Source organism: Emydura macquarii, unplaced genomic scaffold (genome assembly GCF_026122565.2).
Source record: "Emydura macquarii macquarii isolate MOO-44397 ecotype Brisbane River unplaced genomic scaffold, CSIRO-AGI_Emac_v2 contig_554, whole genome shotgun sequence".
Lineage (NCBI taxonomy): Eukaryota > Metazoa > Chordata > Testudines > Chelidae > Emydura > Emydura macquarii.
Genome location: NW_027130691.1, coordinates 14217332 through 14233892, shown reverse-complemented (window position 1 = coordinate 14233892; position 16561 = coordinate 14217332). Strand labels below are relative to the sequence as shown.

General features: G+C 42.0%; 1 protein-coding gene across 3 annotated transcripts in view; it reads left to right on the top strand.

Moving 5' to 3' along the window:
• The window catches only part of ZDHHC8 (zinc finger DHHC-type palmitoyltransferase 8), a 210097-nt gene that overhangs the window by 144102 nt on the left and 49434 nt on the right, over positions 1–16561 (top strand). For all 3 annotated transcript variants that reach the window (XR_010918246.1, XM_067539823.1, XM_067539820.1), the window contains exons 6-10: positions 3675–3766; positions 6628–6760; positions 7752–7869; positions 8751–8860; positions 11873–12909. Coding sequence is in view for 2 of the 3 variants with exons in the window: in XM_067539823.1 (XP_067395924.1) it covers positions 3675–3766; positions 6628–6760; positions 7752–7869; positions 8751–8860; positions 11873–12909 (1490 nt within the window). In the remaining variant the exon portion in view is untranslated. The remainder of the gene's footprint in view (positions 1–3674; positions 3767–6627; positions 6761–7751; positions 7870–8750; positions 8861–11872; positions 12910–16561) is intronic.

Genomic DNA, 16561 nt, shown 5'->3' with positions numbered 1-16561 from the left:
CAAAAGCTGTGCTCGCCCACATCTTGTGTCAAAATACCCAGTGGAACTTTAATTTCCACAAAATTACTCAGATGTGTAGAATGAGCTGCCTGATGATGCAGAGAGTCTATCAGCATCTCCCCAAAATGCCAGTTAATTCATATCGTCCCTCCCCAGCCAGACATCTGCACCCCTAGCAGTTATCTTTGTGCCCTGCTAACATTTACTCCAGCCCTTAGGCACACATCATTTATGTGCCTGCACCTCTGCACCCCGTGTCACCCAACACATCTCTGCTCCTCTTGCAGCTATGGAGATTCTTCACACATATCCTTCCAGGGAGGAGACGAGGGCTATTCCAATAGGGTCCTCTGTTATATATAGATTCTAATACTGCCCTCATCACTGTAGTGTCTTGTCTTACTATTTTCCAAGAATGTATTAAGAGATGTGACTCACGTCTGTCACATGTGATTCGTTCTCTCTCTCTCATTCTCTCTCCAGATGGAGAAGTGTGTGTGCAGTGGAGTGTTTTGTTTTGGTAGGGTTTTGTTTGGGGGGATTCCTTTTAAACATACATGTTACTCTGTGTGTGTTAGAGAAGGCAGATCAAAGAAGTGCACCTTGCATTTGGAGCAGAAGGTGGTGGGGTTTGTAATGGCCCTTAGCTCCTGTGAAAATGTGTGTTACAATCTCAGATCAGCCCTGGATAAAGCTTTGTCTCCTGGACAGATGAGGTTTACCCATGTAGTAGAAGGTGCCATTGTGCCTGAGGAGCAGAGTTGTTGATCATAATCCTCATCCTAGATCTTTAGACAATTGTTTTAGATATCCTGGGCCCTGGCCATTGAGCACCTGGAAGATCAGGACCAAGATCTTGAACTTGAACCTATTCTATGGGAAGCCAAGGCAGAGAGCAGAAGTCAGGATTGATGTGCTCACTGTAGCCTGTGTTGCTGAGAAGATGTGCTGCACCATTCTATACTAGTTGGAGTTTCTTAAGGGCTGGTAGTTTATTGTCCAGATATATTGAATTGCTGTTGTCAAAACAAAGTGCTGAAGTGACAAAGATATGAATATTGGAGGCCAAGTCATTGTCCACAGGATAGGCTGGAGTTTCTTAGCCAATCAGGCATCTTAGGAAGCATTACTTGTGATGCTGCTTTGTGAGAGCTTAGCATCAGTGAGGAATCTGGACCAGTTGTGGGTGTGTGCTTTCAACCAAAGGAGACTTCATAGTGGCAGTAAACTCTTCAAAGTGCTTTCCTCTGCCCACCAGCATCAACTCTGTCTTGTTGGGGTTAAGCTTCAACCAGCTGTTCATCCATGAGCTGATCTTGTCCAAGCTCTGGGCCCTCTTGGTGGTAGAGGTATGGTCACCTGTGGTGAAGAATAGGTAGAAGAATAGTGTGTCACCTTCATGCTGCTGGCATTTGAATCCCTGTCATCTGACCGGTTCACTCAGTAGCTGCATGTAGACATTGAATAGGACTGCAGAGAGAATGGATCCTTATGAAACGCCACATCTGAGAGTGGTCTAGTGGCTAAGGTGCAGTAACCCATCACCACTTTTCTGGATAATGCTGCTTGGACTTCTTCTGCTTCCTCCTCCCTTCTTGTGAGAATGATTTGGCTGTTTCTTCACACACTCTCACACCCCTTGCTTGAAAACTCATGTCACTCCTAAGGGGAGGGAAGAAATGCTCTGCTTAACTCCTGTTATGATTGGTTGTCCTTCCCCAGGGGGCTGGGCAGTGGCAGTCCTCAGAGGCGGGCTTTCTCTATGGCAGCCTGAAAATTGCATGAGGCCCAGAGCTTTGTGTCTCACGGCAAGCGTGTCTGCAGCAGGAGCTCAAATCATGTGACAAGACTTGGTGGCACTGTGCGTAGGTCTCATGCCGGCCCTCTCCCTCTGGGTGAAATGCTCCTTTTGGATTTCATCCAGGCCAAAAAGGTGAAATGCTAGAAAACTCTAGCCTCCTTGTATTTCCATCTAGGCTGAAATTTAAAAGTGTCAGAAATTATTGCAGTTCAGACTCACAGGAGTTCCAGGACAATGAGGTTCAGATGAGCTTTGGCTAAAGCATTCAAACTTGGCATGCTTACCTGAACTGCCAAATCTCTTGAGTTCATCTATCTCTAATGGAGTTCCTATCTCTCTGTCCCATTTGCCCAAGACTAAATGTACACGGTACATTTGTCCCCCTTTTCTCCTATTACATTTTATAGTCTGATAGTGCACATTTCTGGTGTTTTGCTGGAAATTCTTGATTAGTGTGGTCTAGGCCAGGTTTCACTGTTTCTGATTATTCTTACTAAAGAGGGTATGATTTTGGGGTGTATAATATTTGAGTTTACATTTTTCATGAGCTTTTTTGAATGACTCAGGAGGTCATTTGTGGGACCAAAATGACACAAGATGTCATTTTATCACCGTATTTTTAGTTCCTGAATAATACCCTTCACTTCCACATCGCCTTCCACCTGAGGGTCTCAAAGTGCTTTATACGTAATTAATGTAACTGACAGTGTAGTCTGTGAACTAAGGGAATATCCTCCTATTACAAATGAGGAAATAGGCACAGATACATGAGGTGCCTTGCCCAAGGTCTAGCATCAGGTCTATGGCAGATCCAGGAATGCAAGCCAGACCTGCTGACTCCCAGTACTGTGCTTTCGCTATCAAGCCATTCTTCCAATCTCCAGAAGAAAAAATCTCCTATCTTGGTCTTGAAAATAGGTTCCTGTTGCATTATAAAGGCCAGCAACAAAATATGAACACCAACACAGTGTTTGCCATTTAATCTTTACAATTGGTGCGTGCAAGTAATTAAATTTATAGCAGTGTATATGGCGTTCCCTGTACTTAGCGCTAAGTAAGGACTATACCGTGACTAAAAGTGTTATTTGCAAATGGCTACCACTGTATTGTAGAATCTGGCTTTACTGATATTTACTCAAATATGACAATTTTTATTTTTTTGGCTTCCCATGCTGTGCAGCGATAGTATGATTCCATATCCTCTATAAGGCTAGAATGACGCTTATCATGAAACTCTGTCCCAGGGACACAAAGTTTGAAATGAATACCACCAATCTAGAGAGATTTAACCGTTAGGAAAATAGCCAATTCCCCAATAGATGTCATAATTCCATAACTGCCCACTATGGACTTCCTGGCACCTTCCAGATAAGCATATAGGATTGGCCACTGCTGGAAATGGAATGCTGGGCTAGATGAATCATTGGTCTCATCGAATATTAGGAACATAGGAAGGAACATGTCCATAGGTTTTGGAAGCTACTAGAGTATGTCTTGCCAGGGGACATGAAAGGGAAGCAGGCCAGATCAGGCAGTCAGACTGAGGGCAGACAGGACCCTGGGACAGGAAGAACACGGGGAGCTGAAGCTGATGACTGTGAATTGCAGACAGGGAGCCTCAAGTTGTCTGGACTTTTGGGCAGAGGCCTTCAGCCAACATGCAGATGGTAGCATAATGGGGAGGTGTGGGGTTAGGAAGTTAGGTGTTCAGGATTTTTATGTTGTTGGGGCTGGCAGAGGGAGGGAGCAACACTTGGGGAAAGTGAAGATGCAGAACAGCGAGGACAGGAATACTCATTCTTGGGGTTCTAAGTGTTAACTGGTGCCTCTTACACATTTAGAGCATTGAGCGCTGCACTGAATATTTTTCCAGGTGACGGGTAAGTTCCGCGGGGGTGTGAATCCTTTCACTCGAGGATGCTGTGGTAACGTGGAACATGTGCTCTGCAGCCCTCTGGCTCCCAGGTAAGGAAGACTATTATTCTTAAACTTGGGTCACAAGGTAAACAAAACTTAACATTCTGAGCCAGCCCAGGGTCTGGCACCATTCATCTCCACTAGCAGTATCTGCTGAGGAGAGGTACAGTATGTCAAGGCAGTGGTGCATTGGCAGAGCTGTGGAGAAGTTTGTACAGTGCTACCTGCATTTTGCATGGCTTTAACCAGTCTTGCCATTCACATTTAATATAATTCACAATCTTCACTCCCAAAACAAGTATTTATGACTAGCAGGCCATATCGTATCGACAGCTTTTTCTGTTTACTGAGCCATTTTATCATAAGGCTGGGTTGTTGGGTTTTTTTTCAGAAAAATAATAATCGTGGTTGAGAGCCTATTCCCGTTCCCTGCTTTCCTCTAACATTAATTCATTGAGTTCCTTATCCAGTGAAATTCAATAACTGGACAGATCCGGGTCAGCTGTAATCTTCCTAACACAAGATACTTTCTGTGTGGTACACTCCCCTCCCAAGTACACATTAAAGATTCTAATCACTGCTGGAAAGAAATGAAGTATCTAAAACCAGCCTTTTGCCCCTTAGGTTTATAATTAATTCAAGGCAGCTGTGGCTTTCAATCTCACAGACATCTTCCATCATCATAAAACAGATATGCCCGGTGCTACAGTTTGCGATTTTGTATTTTATTTATGGTTCCTTACTTTTCAGCGGATTTATTTGTCCCTTTGCCCTTTGAAACAATGATTGTGAATATTAATGTTGCTTATATAACAAAAAAGATTGAACATCGACGTCCAAGGTGCTGAGTTGTCCAGCACACACGCACATCCTTTTAATTGTAGTATGAGTGGATTGAATATACTTTTCAAGGTGCTGAGCTATCTCAACCCACATATGCTATTATCTCTTGTATGTGTTTTTTCTTGATTAGACACCAAGCAAATCATAGCAGGCTGTTTCTAGTGTTAAAGTGATAGTACTGGAATCTAAATTTCCTGAAATGACCAAAATCACTTGAATTTGGTCAAGCTACTTTAGGAGAGCAGGGTGTTATTAGGCATCTAAACTGGACAGTCATTTTTCCTTTCCAGTCTCTTTGCTAGGTTAGGGTATTGAGTAGTATCTTCACTTTTAAAATGCCATTGCCATCCTCAGACAGACTTTTAGAAAACACAGTCTTAGGGCAGGTCTACACTGCCAGCAACATTCAGCGGCAGTCGACGGGAGTCATGCAAGCTACACAAAGCAGCTTGCATAACTCCTGTTGACGTCATAACTTCCCTTTAGTGCGCCATCTCCACTGTGCTGTGCCGATGGGAAATGCATTCCCATCGACGCAACGCTATGCTTTTTTTGGAAGTGGTTTTAATAGACCGACTTCTGGATCGATTGAGCGTGTCTTCACTGCCGCTTAATTGATCTGGAAAAATTGATCTGACGGTGGCAAATTTGCCGCCATCAGTGTGTACATAGCCCTGGTGTTTTATCAAGGCCCATTCAAACTGTCACATATCTTCTCCCTCGTGAACTTGTGGGAGCCAGCAAGCAAACCATCACTGCTGAGATATCCAGTTCACTGTCCAAATTAGAAGAAGCTAGTGCAGATATTTTGATATGTCAGTGGGTATCACATGGTGGTGCTGTCTCCTTTAAGTTTATCAGATTGTTTTACCTCCATTTATCTGTAAACTTTCTCTCCTTTAAGTTTTTTAATTTCTTAGCAGGGGCTGCCAGATTGATGGATCCTACCCAAGTATGTAAGAGGAAGTTTTCATCCTTGTAAATGCAACCTTGCAAAATTCTACTCGCCCATTTAACTGGGGAGTAAGGTTGTGGTTTTTTTTAATAAGTGTCTAAAATGACATTAGTTTTCATTATCCATAATCATGGCAAAGGGCAGTTGAGTAGATCACGCTTAGTCTGGTGAATTTTCATGGCAGTTTTGCAAGTTGGAAGACACTGTCCCTTTCTCTTCCCATCTGGGAAAGCGGGGATTGTTGACAAGGCACTTTAATTTGGTGATGACTGCGAAAGCATCTAGATGAGCAACTTCTGTAATAATTAATATACACAGGACATCCCAGGAAAGGTGGTTGGAAGGGTGGATGATGTCCATCATTGGTGATGTGAACCTTAATATATATCCAGTGAAACTTCCCTTTGTTTGCTGTCTGGGTACAAGGACCTTTTCACAGGGAGCACTAAATATTTACAACGGCATTCACTATGAAAAATACAATGGGATTAAGTCTCCAGGCTCCCGACTATTAAATTACATTAAAGTGGGTCCCCGCAGCAATGAAAAATTCTACCACTTTTCAACCAACTCCCACGAATGCTCCTTTCACAATAAAATGTGGGGTTCTTAGGATGGAGAGTAATATGGAGCAATCCACCAGCTCAGAATCATTCCTGTGTTCCAATTTTATCATCCCTAGCAAGGGTCTAACTTTCCCACTTCTCCCCGAGAGGTTCTTCTCCTGATAGAACTAAACTCTTCTAGATGCTGATAAACCAAGTCATCTCCCAAAACACAGTTGTCATGGCACGTTACTATTCATGTCTCCTATAGACTTTCCAAAATCCTGGGGAAATGCTCTTACTGGGTGTGTGTGACAGGGTGCTGCCCTCTTCCCCTTCCTCATCTGAACTGCATTGGTGACCAGTGCTTCAAAATTGCTGGGTTTTTTTATTGGTGGCAGCTCCCGAATTCACTCCTGGGCAGGCATCCACTGAGATAAATGTCCTTTTACTCTATAGATTTTGCCAGATCTCTTAAATCCTGCACTGCAAATAGTGGGGTTGTCTTGTCTGCATGCCTAGGTTTGTTGTTTTTTTTTAACAATTATTATTGAATAATCAATCAGGTACATGGCTGAGCCAAAGAAAAAGCAGGCTGTGAGTGTGAAGCCTCCTTTCTTCAGACCAGATCTATCCGAGCGACAGATCACAGTGAGGATAAGTGACAATGGGATCCAAGCCAATCTTAACCGAAGCAAGGTAAAGCAGCCTTCAATACTCTCTGTCTACGAGTACAACGTGAAACCCAGCAGAAGGCTGAAAATAACTTCTGTTATTGGGAGGCTCTTAGAGATAACACACCACTGGAGGAACATGAAGGGAGTCAAGTCCTCTGCCCTGAATTTAGAAAGTAAACTTGGAATAATAGTGCCAAGAGCTATGGACCCTCTGAAGGTCCTCCTTATACACTCTAATAGGAGAGGAACAAAAGGGTAGGCATTGTTCTTTATGGCAGTTAGTTGGCACGGGTCTTTTCACTTCCTGTCCCTTGATTTTTTTTTTTAATTAATCCACCAGATTGTACTGATGGCAGGAACCCTAGCACCATTAGGTGAGCTGGCTTACTTGAGGCACGTACTGAGCCTCAAACCAACAGCAAGCACGGTGGTCCAGTGCATCGGACGTAGGCCTGGCATCCAGGAGAACTGGGTTCCATTCCTAGTTCTGGCAGCGTGACCTTAGCAGATCATTCTACATCTTGGTGTCTCTCTCTCTATTTGTATATAACGGAAACAATGGTGCTTTTACCTTGGGAAAGTGCTGCAAGATCTATGGTGCTAAATGTTATAGACAGTAGGAATCCTCTCTCAAGCTTTATGTAGTGAACTCCTGGAATGGCCTCCTTGGTAATAAAGGAACACTAGTTGCTGAGGTCTTGTCTGCACAGGGAAATGCCAACTATGGTATACTTGTATCAATGAGCATGAGGTTAAACATGATCTGACGCTGTGTAGATAAGGACTGTTGGGTTTACAATCATGTCACCTGATTGTGGTTAACCTAGGTTTTAAATATAACAGGCTTGGTGTACACAGAGTGCTAGATTGTGTTTAACTTTGTGTTCATTAACACACAGTATACCACTATGGCATTTCCCAGTGTAGACAAGTCTGTAGAATCTATAACATTTTAGCACATGTTGTTGTCTAAACCACTTGAGGGAAATGATTGAGTCCATGGTTATTTTCAGTCTAAAATTAGCCTGGAAGGTCTGGAGGATAAAACCATGGACATCCAGCCACCTCTGCCTCCCAAAGGAGATCCAAGCAAGTACTCTGAGCTAAAGGGGCAGCTGGGAACCAGTGAAGGTATAGTATCCTGATCAATACTTTATTTTTGATGCTGTGAAAATATTTTGGTGTCCTTAATGGGCTTTCATCGTTCTTTCAGAACCTTCATGGAATGTGGATTTCTTTGTTCTTTCGGGAATAGCTCTTAATTATCTTAATTCTTAATTTAAGAGATTTGATATAAATGTAGAATCCACTGCAGACAGTAAGAGGAAAACACTGCACCCTGCTTGTTTCAGAATATATCACTTAGATACTGGATAGGCATGCGTATGTGTTTGCATTTCAACTGGGATGAGATCCAACAAAGAACCTGTCAGAGGTAATTTGGAATTTCAGAGAGAGGGTTGTTTGGCTTTACAGTAGAGATAAATCCCTAGACTCAGAGCTTGGATGTGGATCTGAAATCTCCCAGAACCCACGATGTTCTAGTCTAGGGCTATGGTTAAGCCAAAGGAGGCAGCTGAGAAGTTCAGATCCTGGTCTGAACTTTCTAGATCCAAACACTCCTGAATGTGGTGGTATTTAGTTTGGACCCATCTGCATTTTGCAGTTGGGAGAAGATGTAAGTTAGTAACTCTGGCTTTAGCTGCCAAGGGCCTATTATGTCTTATGGTTTTCTTGTTTTATTTAGATTGTAAACTCTATGGACCACAGACTGTGTCAGGTATATCTGTCCAATCCTGCAAAGAGTTACAACCATGTGTATAGCTACTTCCATGTGAGACTCTGCGCATGAATACGCATACACAGAGTTTTAACCCTTCGCAGGACTGGAATTAAATTTGTAAATTGCCATGCGTATTTATGGGGTTTGTATACAATTCTGTCCTATTTATTAATGTGCCATTTTAGACACACTGTTAATACACGCTATCTGTTGACATTTGTTTTTTCAGAGAGTGGTCTTTCACCTAAATTGATCAGTCCCCCCACTCCTGCTATGTATAAGTATCGACCAGCTTTCAGCAACAATCCCAAAGTCCACTACCATGCTGCAGCTGAGCAGGTGAGCATGCCACAATAGTCAGATTCTAGAGGAACCTGTTCCAAACTAGTACTAGGCTACTTCAATCTGATTTTGAACTCACTGCAAGGCTGTTGTGAATGTTCCAATACAGAAGTTACTATTAATAGCATTTATATGGAATGGTGTTTCACACATTAAACGTACAGTATTTTCTGTGTGAAATCATTTTTTTTCAGCATTGTTGTAACTGTCATGACCAATACAAGATGCCCTACTGAAAAATGTGCCCTGTTGCTTTACTGAATTTTGGATCTGATCCTGAATACTCTCAACTTCCATCAGCTTCAACTGACATGAAAGCCAGTTCCCATTCACATCAATAGGAGTTTGTGTCTGTTTAATACTTCTCAGGATCAGATCCTTTAGGCCAACAGATATGCTCTGGTGATGCCTGAACATGTAAGCTCACAAAACAAAAAAGAGCTTAAAAAGAATTCCTTGTGGGTACATATTATTGTTAAAATGAATGCAAGACTAGGTACTTTTGAATTGCCTTAACACACTTTCAGAGCTTGGGTTATAGCTTTAAAAACTAACCCTTTTTATTATCTGTTAACAGAAAAAAAAAGAAAAAAAAAAAGGTCATAACAGGGACACTCTGTCCTCAAAAATTGGCTCAGAAGTTGCCTGTTTGTTCTACCTTATACGTTGGCAAAATCCATGCAAATGTTTATATGTGGATGGACATTTTCCCTTAAACAAATACCCCAATGCTATTTCCTTAAAATTAATTTCAGCAGCTCCTCCAACTTCCACCCTACAATAACATCCAGGGTATACTTGCAAACAAGGAAAGGAATATAGTAGAGGAATGAAACAGAAGTCAGATTCAGGCTTCCAAGGGGTTATTCTAAACAGCACTGCCTGGGATAATGGCAAAGGGAGGTCTGGCAATTTCCTTTTAACTTTGAAAATGAAGGCCGTGTGGGCTCATTCTCGTTCTTCATCAGCTTTATAAACTTGAGGTTTTAGTCTTATTGAAGGAACTACTTATAAATCATGCTTTCCAGATCTGTCCCCATAATGAGGCAGAAATTGCCTTGTGAAAGGAAGCATTTCAGAACGTGAGTACTGCACCAAACGGGTTGTATCCAAAAAGCTTATTATCTCATCTTTATTACCTGGCAAATGATTCGCCAGTGAGTTCCAAATATATTTACACATCAGCTAGCACTTACCCTGCAATTTTGATGTGTACAAGCAGGTAGCACAGTACAGACAGTATTCCAGGTCCAGATGCAGTGCATGACATAACCACCAATGGATGAGCCTTTTTCTTCATTTGGGATGTGTTGCAATATAGATTCGAATCAGGCCAGGGGAGTGGCGGTGTCTGGTAATTGGGTGTAGTATCTTTTAACTGCTAGGTTTCTTGTTCAAATCTAGCCTAGAATGACAAGGTTACCTTAAGCTGACTGACCCATGTAAAATCAGTTTAGTGGTCTTCATAGTAGACAAGAGTCCATATCACAAAAACTGGTGCCAGCTGGCAACCTTCTGGCAGTCTCAGAGGACTGAATAGATATGGTGACCAAATCACATCTAGGGGTTTGGGAGTAACTATCCTCTTGCTTCAGGCTTGAAGTACTGATGTGAAGAAGATTGTGCTGCTACTGCCTGAATTGTACCAGTATTCAGCCTGTCAGTTTAGCACCATTCATGAACAATAAACACAAATAGGGTGGAGGGAGAGTGGACCATCCCGTGGGGGGAAATTGGCCAGCCACTTGCAGCATTGTCCCTCATTGAGTAGAGTCCCTCATTCCTTTTTCCAGAGAAGAATCCAATCTATTTCCATGATGGAGAAAGGTGGTGAGCTATCTTGCATATTTCTCTATCTTCCAGCTCAAAGACACAATCTTGAAGTAAAAATGAGCATAAAAGCTTCCTTTTGTCAGTTATGCTTTTTTTTTTTTTTTTTTTTTGGGGGGGGGGGGGAGGGGGAGGGAGGTCGGGTCCTTTTCCTTTTAAAAAAAACTGAAAAGAGAAAAGATGAGCTGTATTGATTCCCTTTCTTAGTAAATATGTATTCACTGATCACCTTTCTTTTGCAGAGTCCCAATAACCAATTCATTGTCAGTTATGGTGAAATCTGTCTTAAGGGACCAGCAAAAATCAGTTGCTTAGCAGAAAATGGCCTTTAAGTAAAATTTGAACAAAATTATAGGCAATTTCCCATATACATTGAAGTAGTTGCTTACAACAGAGAGGTTTCTTCATGGTTTCAATGTGTATAAATAAAACGTGGTGTTTACATTTCCTTGTCTGATACAACACTCTTTCCCACACAGCACATGCAATGGGAAAAACTCCTTCACTTCTGCATCAAAGCCACAACTTTTGAAAGTTACCTTTGACTTAGGGCGGCTTAATTTTTTGCTGCTCAACTTCAAAGAGCTTTGATCTATATTTCAAAATCATTGAGCACTTGTCAAACCAATCGATGTCAATCAGAATCTAGGGCTGCTCAGCATGATTAAAAAGTTAGCCCAAAGTGTATGTGGCTGGGCTCTCTGAAATAGGAACTCCAGAAACTGAAAGCTACTCTTGGAAAATGTTATCTCTAAACTATAGGGACAAAGTTTTCCAAGGTTAATGTTGTCCAGCCAAAATCTGACCTACTTTGACAGGGGTTCAGTCTGGAAGGGTTGATCACCTCTGTCTGCAAAGGGCTTTGTTGCTCACTCCTCAGCATGTTTATTACAATCAATAATACTTACAATTTAACAAATATGAATTAATCCTTCTCACCTCTGAGGTAAATGATTATCACTGAGTTACAGGTAAGGAATTTGAGGCATAGAGGTTAAGTAACATGCCCAAACCCATAGAATGAATCTCTGTCAGATTTGGGCTTAAAATTTGGGATAACCTGATTCCCAGCTCTGTTCTCACTATACACTTCTCACTCACCAGGGGAAGCAAGCCAGTGTAGTGTGCTGTGTCCCGTCATAGTGTGCCTTTCCTTTCTCATGTTCATCTCTGTTTTAGATCACCATGCAGGAGGGACACAAGCAAGGAGTTTTGATTGAAGAGAACAACCAAGTCCTTGATTACCAATCGGAGCCCAACCTGGACATCCCTAACTACAGAAAGAGCTCCCTTCACAAGACTTATCAGTCCTCCCCACTCCAGATAGACTCCTTCGCCGTCAATTCGCGATCCCTGAGCTTGAAGTCTGCTAGCAGGAGAGGGACAGACAAAGTGCCCCTTCATCCAATAAAATCGGAAGGGGCTGCGTCCACCCCCTACAAAAGCATCTTTTCTCCCAACTCTCTGTCAAACAGAAACGGAAGTCTGTCTTATGACAGTTTGCTAAACCCCATGTCCCCCTCAGGGAGGAAATGCATAGCCCATTCTGCTGTTGGCTCCATCGGGTACCATTCACCATATTTGTCAGCCAAAATGTGTCATCTACGAGGGAGTGAGCTACAGCGCCAGGTTCCACAGAGCTTCAGCCCGGTGCTGGGGGGCCCAGCTCCGCACCAGCGGGATCCCTCTCCCGTCCGTTATGACAATCTTTCAAAAACCATCATGGCATCCATCCAGGAGAGGAAAGAAATGGAAGAGAGGGAGAAGCTCCTCCACTCACACCCAGATTCGGTGTTTGCAGACTCGGGTGTGTATGACACCCCTAGCTCTTATAGCCTTCAGCAAGTCAGTGCGCTGTCTGAAGACCCTCGCAGCATGGTGATGAGATATGGCTCTAGAGACAATTTGATGACTGCGACCAGTTTTAGCACAAGGAACCCTATACTGCAGTCCTCGGTGTCTTCCCTCTCAAGTGCAATGGCCAGGGCACCAAGGACTTCCACAACTTCCCTTCAAGCCGATTTAGCCAATAACAATGTCCAGTCCCATCAGGCACTACAGGGCAGGATGAGCAATGGCTCCTACAAGTCACCAGGCCATCAGGTCCCATCATCTCCTACAGGGATGCCTAGATCACCCTCTTACGGAGGTCCGAAGGCTGTCTCATTTGTTAATGCTGTGGAAATAACAGAGGTACAATCTGTGGGAGCACAAAGGTATGGATTGCTTTAATAGCTTATAAGTAACAAGGTCATGCTTGGAGGCGAGTACAATAGCAGTTATTAATTGGCAGGACCCAGCTTACTTGTTTGCCTAAAGATAGCAGGCACTGTGATGTCTTTAGTCCTGGGTCTCATAACAACCTTATCAACACTGAACATTTGTTCATTTGTTGTTACTCTGTCTGTAGGTTGTAATGAGTTTCAGTGGGCTGAAGTGCTTTGTTAAAGGCCTTCCTCTTTTTCTTGATAACATGTTCCAGAAATGGTAGAATATTGACTCTAACATTTTACACAAGTGATTGAGCTTGTATAACTCCTTTTGGTGAGAGACGAGTTAAATTTTATAATGTGAAATGTCTTGATGATTGAATGAAGTTGTAAAGTTCTTACAGAGTTAGGCATAAACAACTGTTTACTTGAATGAATTAGGTAATTAATTGAATGAATTTGGTCATTATTTAAAAGTTCTGGGGCTGATCTGCCATTCATACCTATGCTGAGTATATTAACTTCTACTCTAAGACTGCTTGCAGCATAAAATGTTTGTTACACGCTGTGAATAAGGCTCATAAAATCTGGCTCTTAATGATTATGCTGGGTGGCAAGTAATGTAGAATTGGTAATAAAGAGCACAGATCAATTAGAATCTACCCACACCTTGCTGTGTTCTTCCTGCCTTTAGGAAAGACAAATTCTGTGCAAAAACATAATGTATTTTATGATTTATATATATTACGGTTATGCTTTCAGCCATACATTTTTTGGATTGTCCATAAGCAGAGAAAGTGTTTCCTCCCTATCGCCATTTCTCTTTTAATTCAAAAATAGTTTTCCTCTTGGTTTACTGAACTATTAATTCTTAGTTCATTCCTCTTGCTCACAAATGGATTGTTCATGAAGGTGGGTACAGTGATTGATTGGGCCAGGGATGTCCAAGCATTGATTTTAAACGCCTAGAGCAGTGTGACTCTTGATCATTCAAGTCAGACAGTTTGCCCAAACTGTTTTGTAAATGCTGGTTTGCATGTGTCGCAATTTAAAATTAGATTGTTTTATGTTGCTTGTATGAGGTATTGGATACAGATGTTGCTCTTGTTACACTTCTAACCTAAAATGGAGGTAGTGATCTCTTTCTGTGTAAAAATATGTTTTTGCTCTGAAAACGGACTAGGTGAAATTGGTCCTCCTTCACTTTTTTACTAGAGATGATTTAACAATTGGTAACAAATAATGGAATAAATTAATCTAGAGTCCTCTGGATTGAGGCCTATCACTGAACAGATTGTAGATTGAATTTCCTCACACGTATATATTTGAAAGTACTTGAGCTTTTTTGGAGAAGTCTTTTAAAACTATGGCTTGACTGTAAACAGCTGTGTTTGATAACCATTTTTTATTGTTGTGATTATCAGCTAAGGCACATGATGTTGTTTCTGTTTCCTGATTGGTTGAGTATGCGAGCACTTGCATGTGAGAATTTATAGTTTGGCTTCCTTCAATACTTGCAGTTACCACTTTGAAATCTGCTTTCTGCAAACATCCTTGCCAGTAAATCTATTGTATACATGTTCCTCCAAAAGGAAAGCACAAGAGGCAGGGAGAATGGCAAAAAGTGAGTTTCTTTAAGAATACTAAGTAAATATGGTTTAAATAAATAAATTAAATTAAATCCCCCTTTTTTGCCCATCACAGCTGTCACCTTACAATGAGTTTCAGCAGAAAGACCAAGAAATGAACAGGCCCATAGTCTGAGTTAATTTAATCATGGAGGTGGTCCATGTAAAACAGAATTGAGGCTCACTGGCAGGCAGCATCTGGTAAGCTTGTACCACCACGTCCTGTGGTATAATGGTTCTGTGGAAGAATGGAGGATTTCAGTTTGGGCTTGATCTGAATAAGAACTTGAATAACTGGTATCTGAGCAGTTTCCTGAAGTGCTAGCATCCATCACGTGTGGTTCTCTCTCTTCCTTGGCGAAAATAAGAGTTTTGAGATTGAAGATTTGAAAAGACCTCACAATACACAGCCCATACTGTAATTACTTCAGCTGAGTGCACCCTGGAAGGATCTAATTCTGTGCACCAGGGAAGTTCAACATTTTCCCCCCCATACCTGATACTTTGTGCATTCTGTCATCCCCTCTGGTTAATTTCCAGGTTCCACAATTTACCTTTTAAAGAAAGCCATTGAATGCAAAAACATTACTGCACTTGCCCTAAAATCCAGTGTTAGAAAGTTTCTCCAAAGCCTGTGAGTGAATTGTAGTTGTTAAAATGATTTTCTCAGTGGCAGAATAGTGAATATTCAGCCAGAAGAAACTTCTGTCCTTTTCTCTCCTATTCATATATATTAAACCAATGAGTTTATTTTAGTAAGAAGAACTGTCTGTTTTCCCTTCCAAGTCTGCCCTCAGTTTGCCAGAGATGCCAGTTGCTGCTATGGTAATTAGTATGATGGGTGGGGAGGAAAGATGCTCATACAACAAGCTGTTTGCATCATTTTGGTCTCTGTCTCTTAGTAACCCTGCTATCTTGTTGATCACACAGCTGTCACTTTAGGATGGAGCAGTATAGTGTCTGTAAATTCATTCTAACTCAGATCTCTGCAGTTTTCAGAAATGCTAAGTGCAGTACAAGTTGCCTGACCTTTTTTTTTTTCCAAATAGACTGAGCACCCGCAACTTCCATCCGAAGTTAAAGGGAGCTACAGGTACTCAGCACCTCTGAAAATGAGTCACTTCCATTCAGTTGCCTAGATAGTGCCCAAAAATTAAGCATCAAAATTAATACATTTGAGACTTTTCTCCTACAAGAGTAAACCTGCAGCAGGAGTTCCATGCTGGTAACACTGCAAATGCATCTAGTGCTTAACCTCCCATGATAGCCACACTGCAGATGCTAATACCCCACCTCCACTTGCTCCCAACTCCTTTCTCTCATGTTTCATGAAGGAGATACACAGACCCCTTATGCTACATGATAAGAAACTGGACTATTGAGACCAAATTCAGTGCTGAGTTAGGCCTTGTGCAATCCCTTGGATTTCATTAAGATTGAGCCTGGTATAAATCAATGCAGAATTTGGATCCTAAGTAGTTTGCACTAAAGTTTGTAATACAGATTTTGGGGAGCAAGAGATTCAGAGGCTGACAAGCAACTTTAAGGAAAATGCATGCTGGAAACATCCCTGATTTTGCCTTAGGAAGCTGCTGTTTTACGTACCACAGAGAACCCATAGCATGGGAGGAGGATCTTTGGCCAGTATAGGACTGAAGTAACAGTTCTATGCTGGCCCCCTCCTCCATTTTTATTATTGCAGTAGCTATAAGAGGCCGCAGGGCCCCATTGTGCTCGGCACTGTGCAAACAACATAAGGAACGTGTCTGCAATGCACTGCACTCCTGCTATTCTCTGCCCATGAAATGGCCCACAAACGGTCAATATAAGGCAGTCCTTTTTAGAGCAACCATAGGGCATTAATTGCATCAGGAGGTCAGGACCAGAATTCAACATACCACTGGTTCAGGAGGAGATATTGATAGAAAGGGACCAGTGAAACTGAATGGAGGAAGAGGGAGAAACTGTGAATTACTGAGCTAAAATCTTTTAAGGGACTTAGATCAGAGAAATGAAGTTATCAGGAAAAA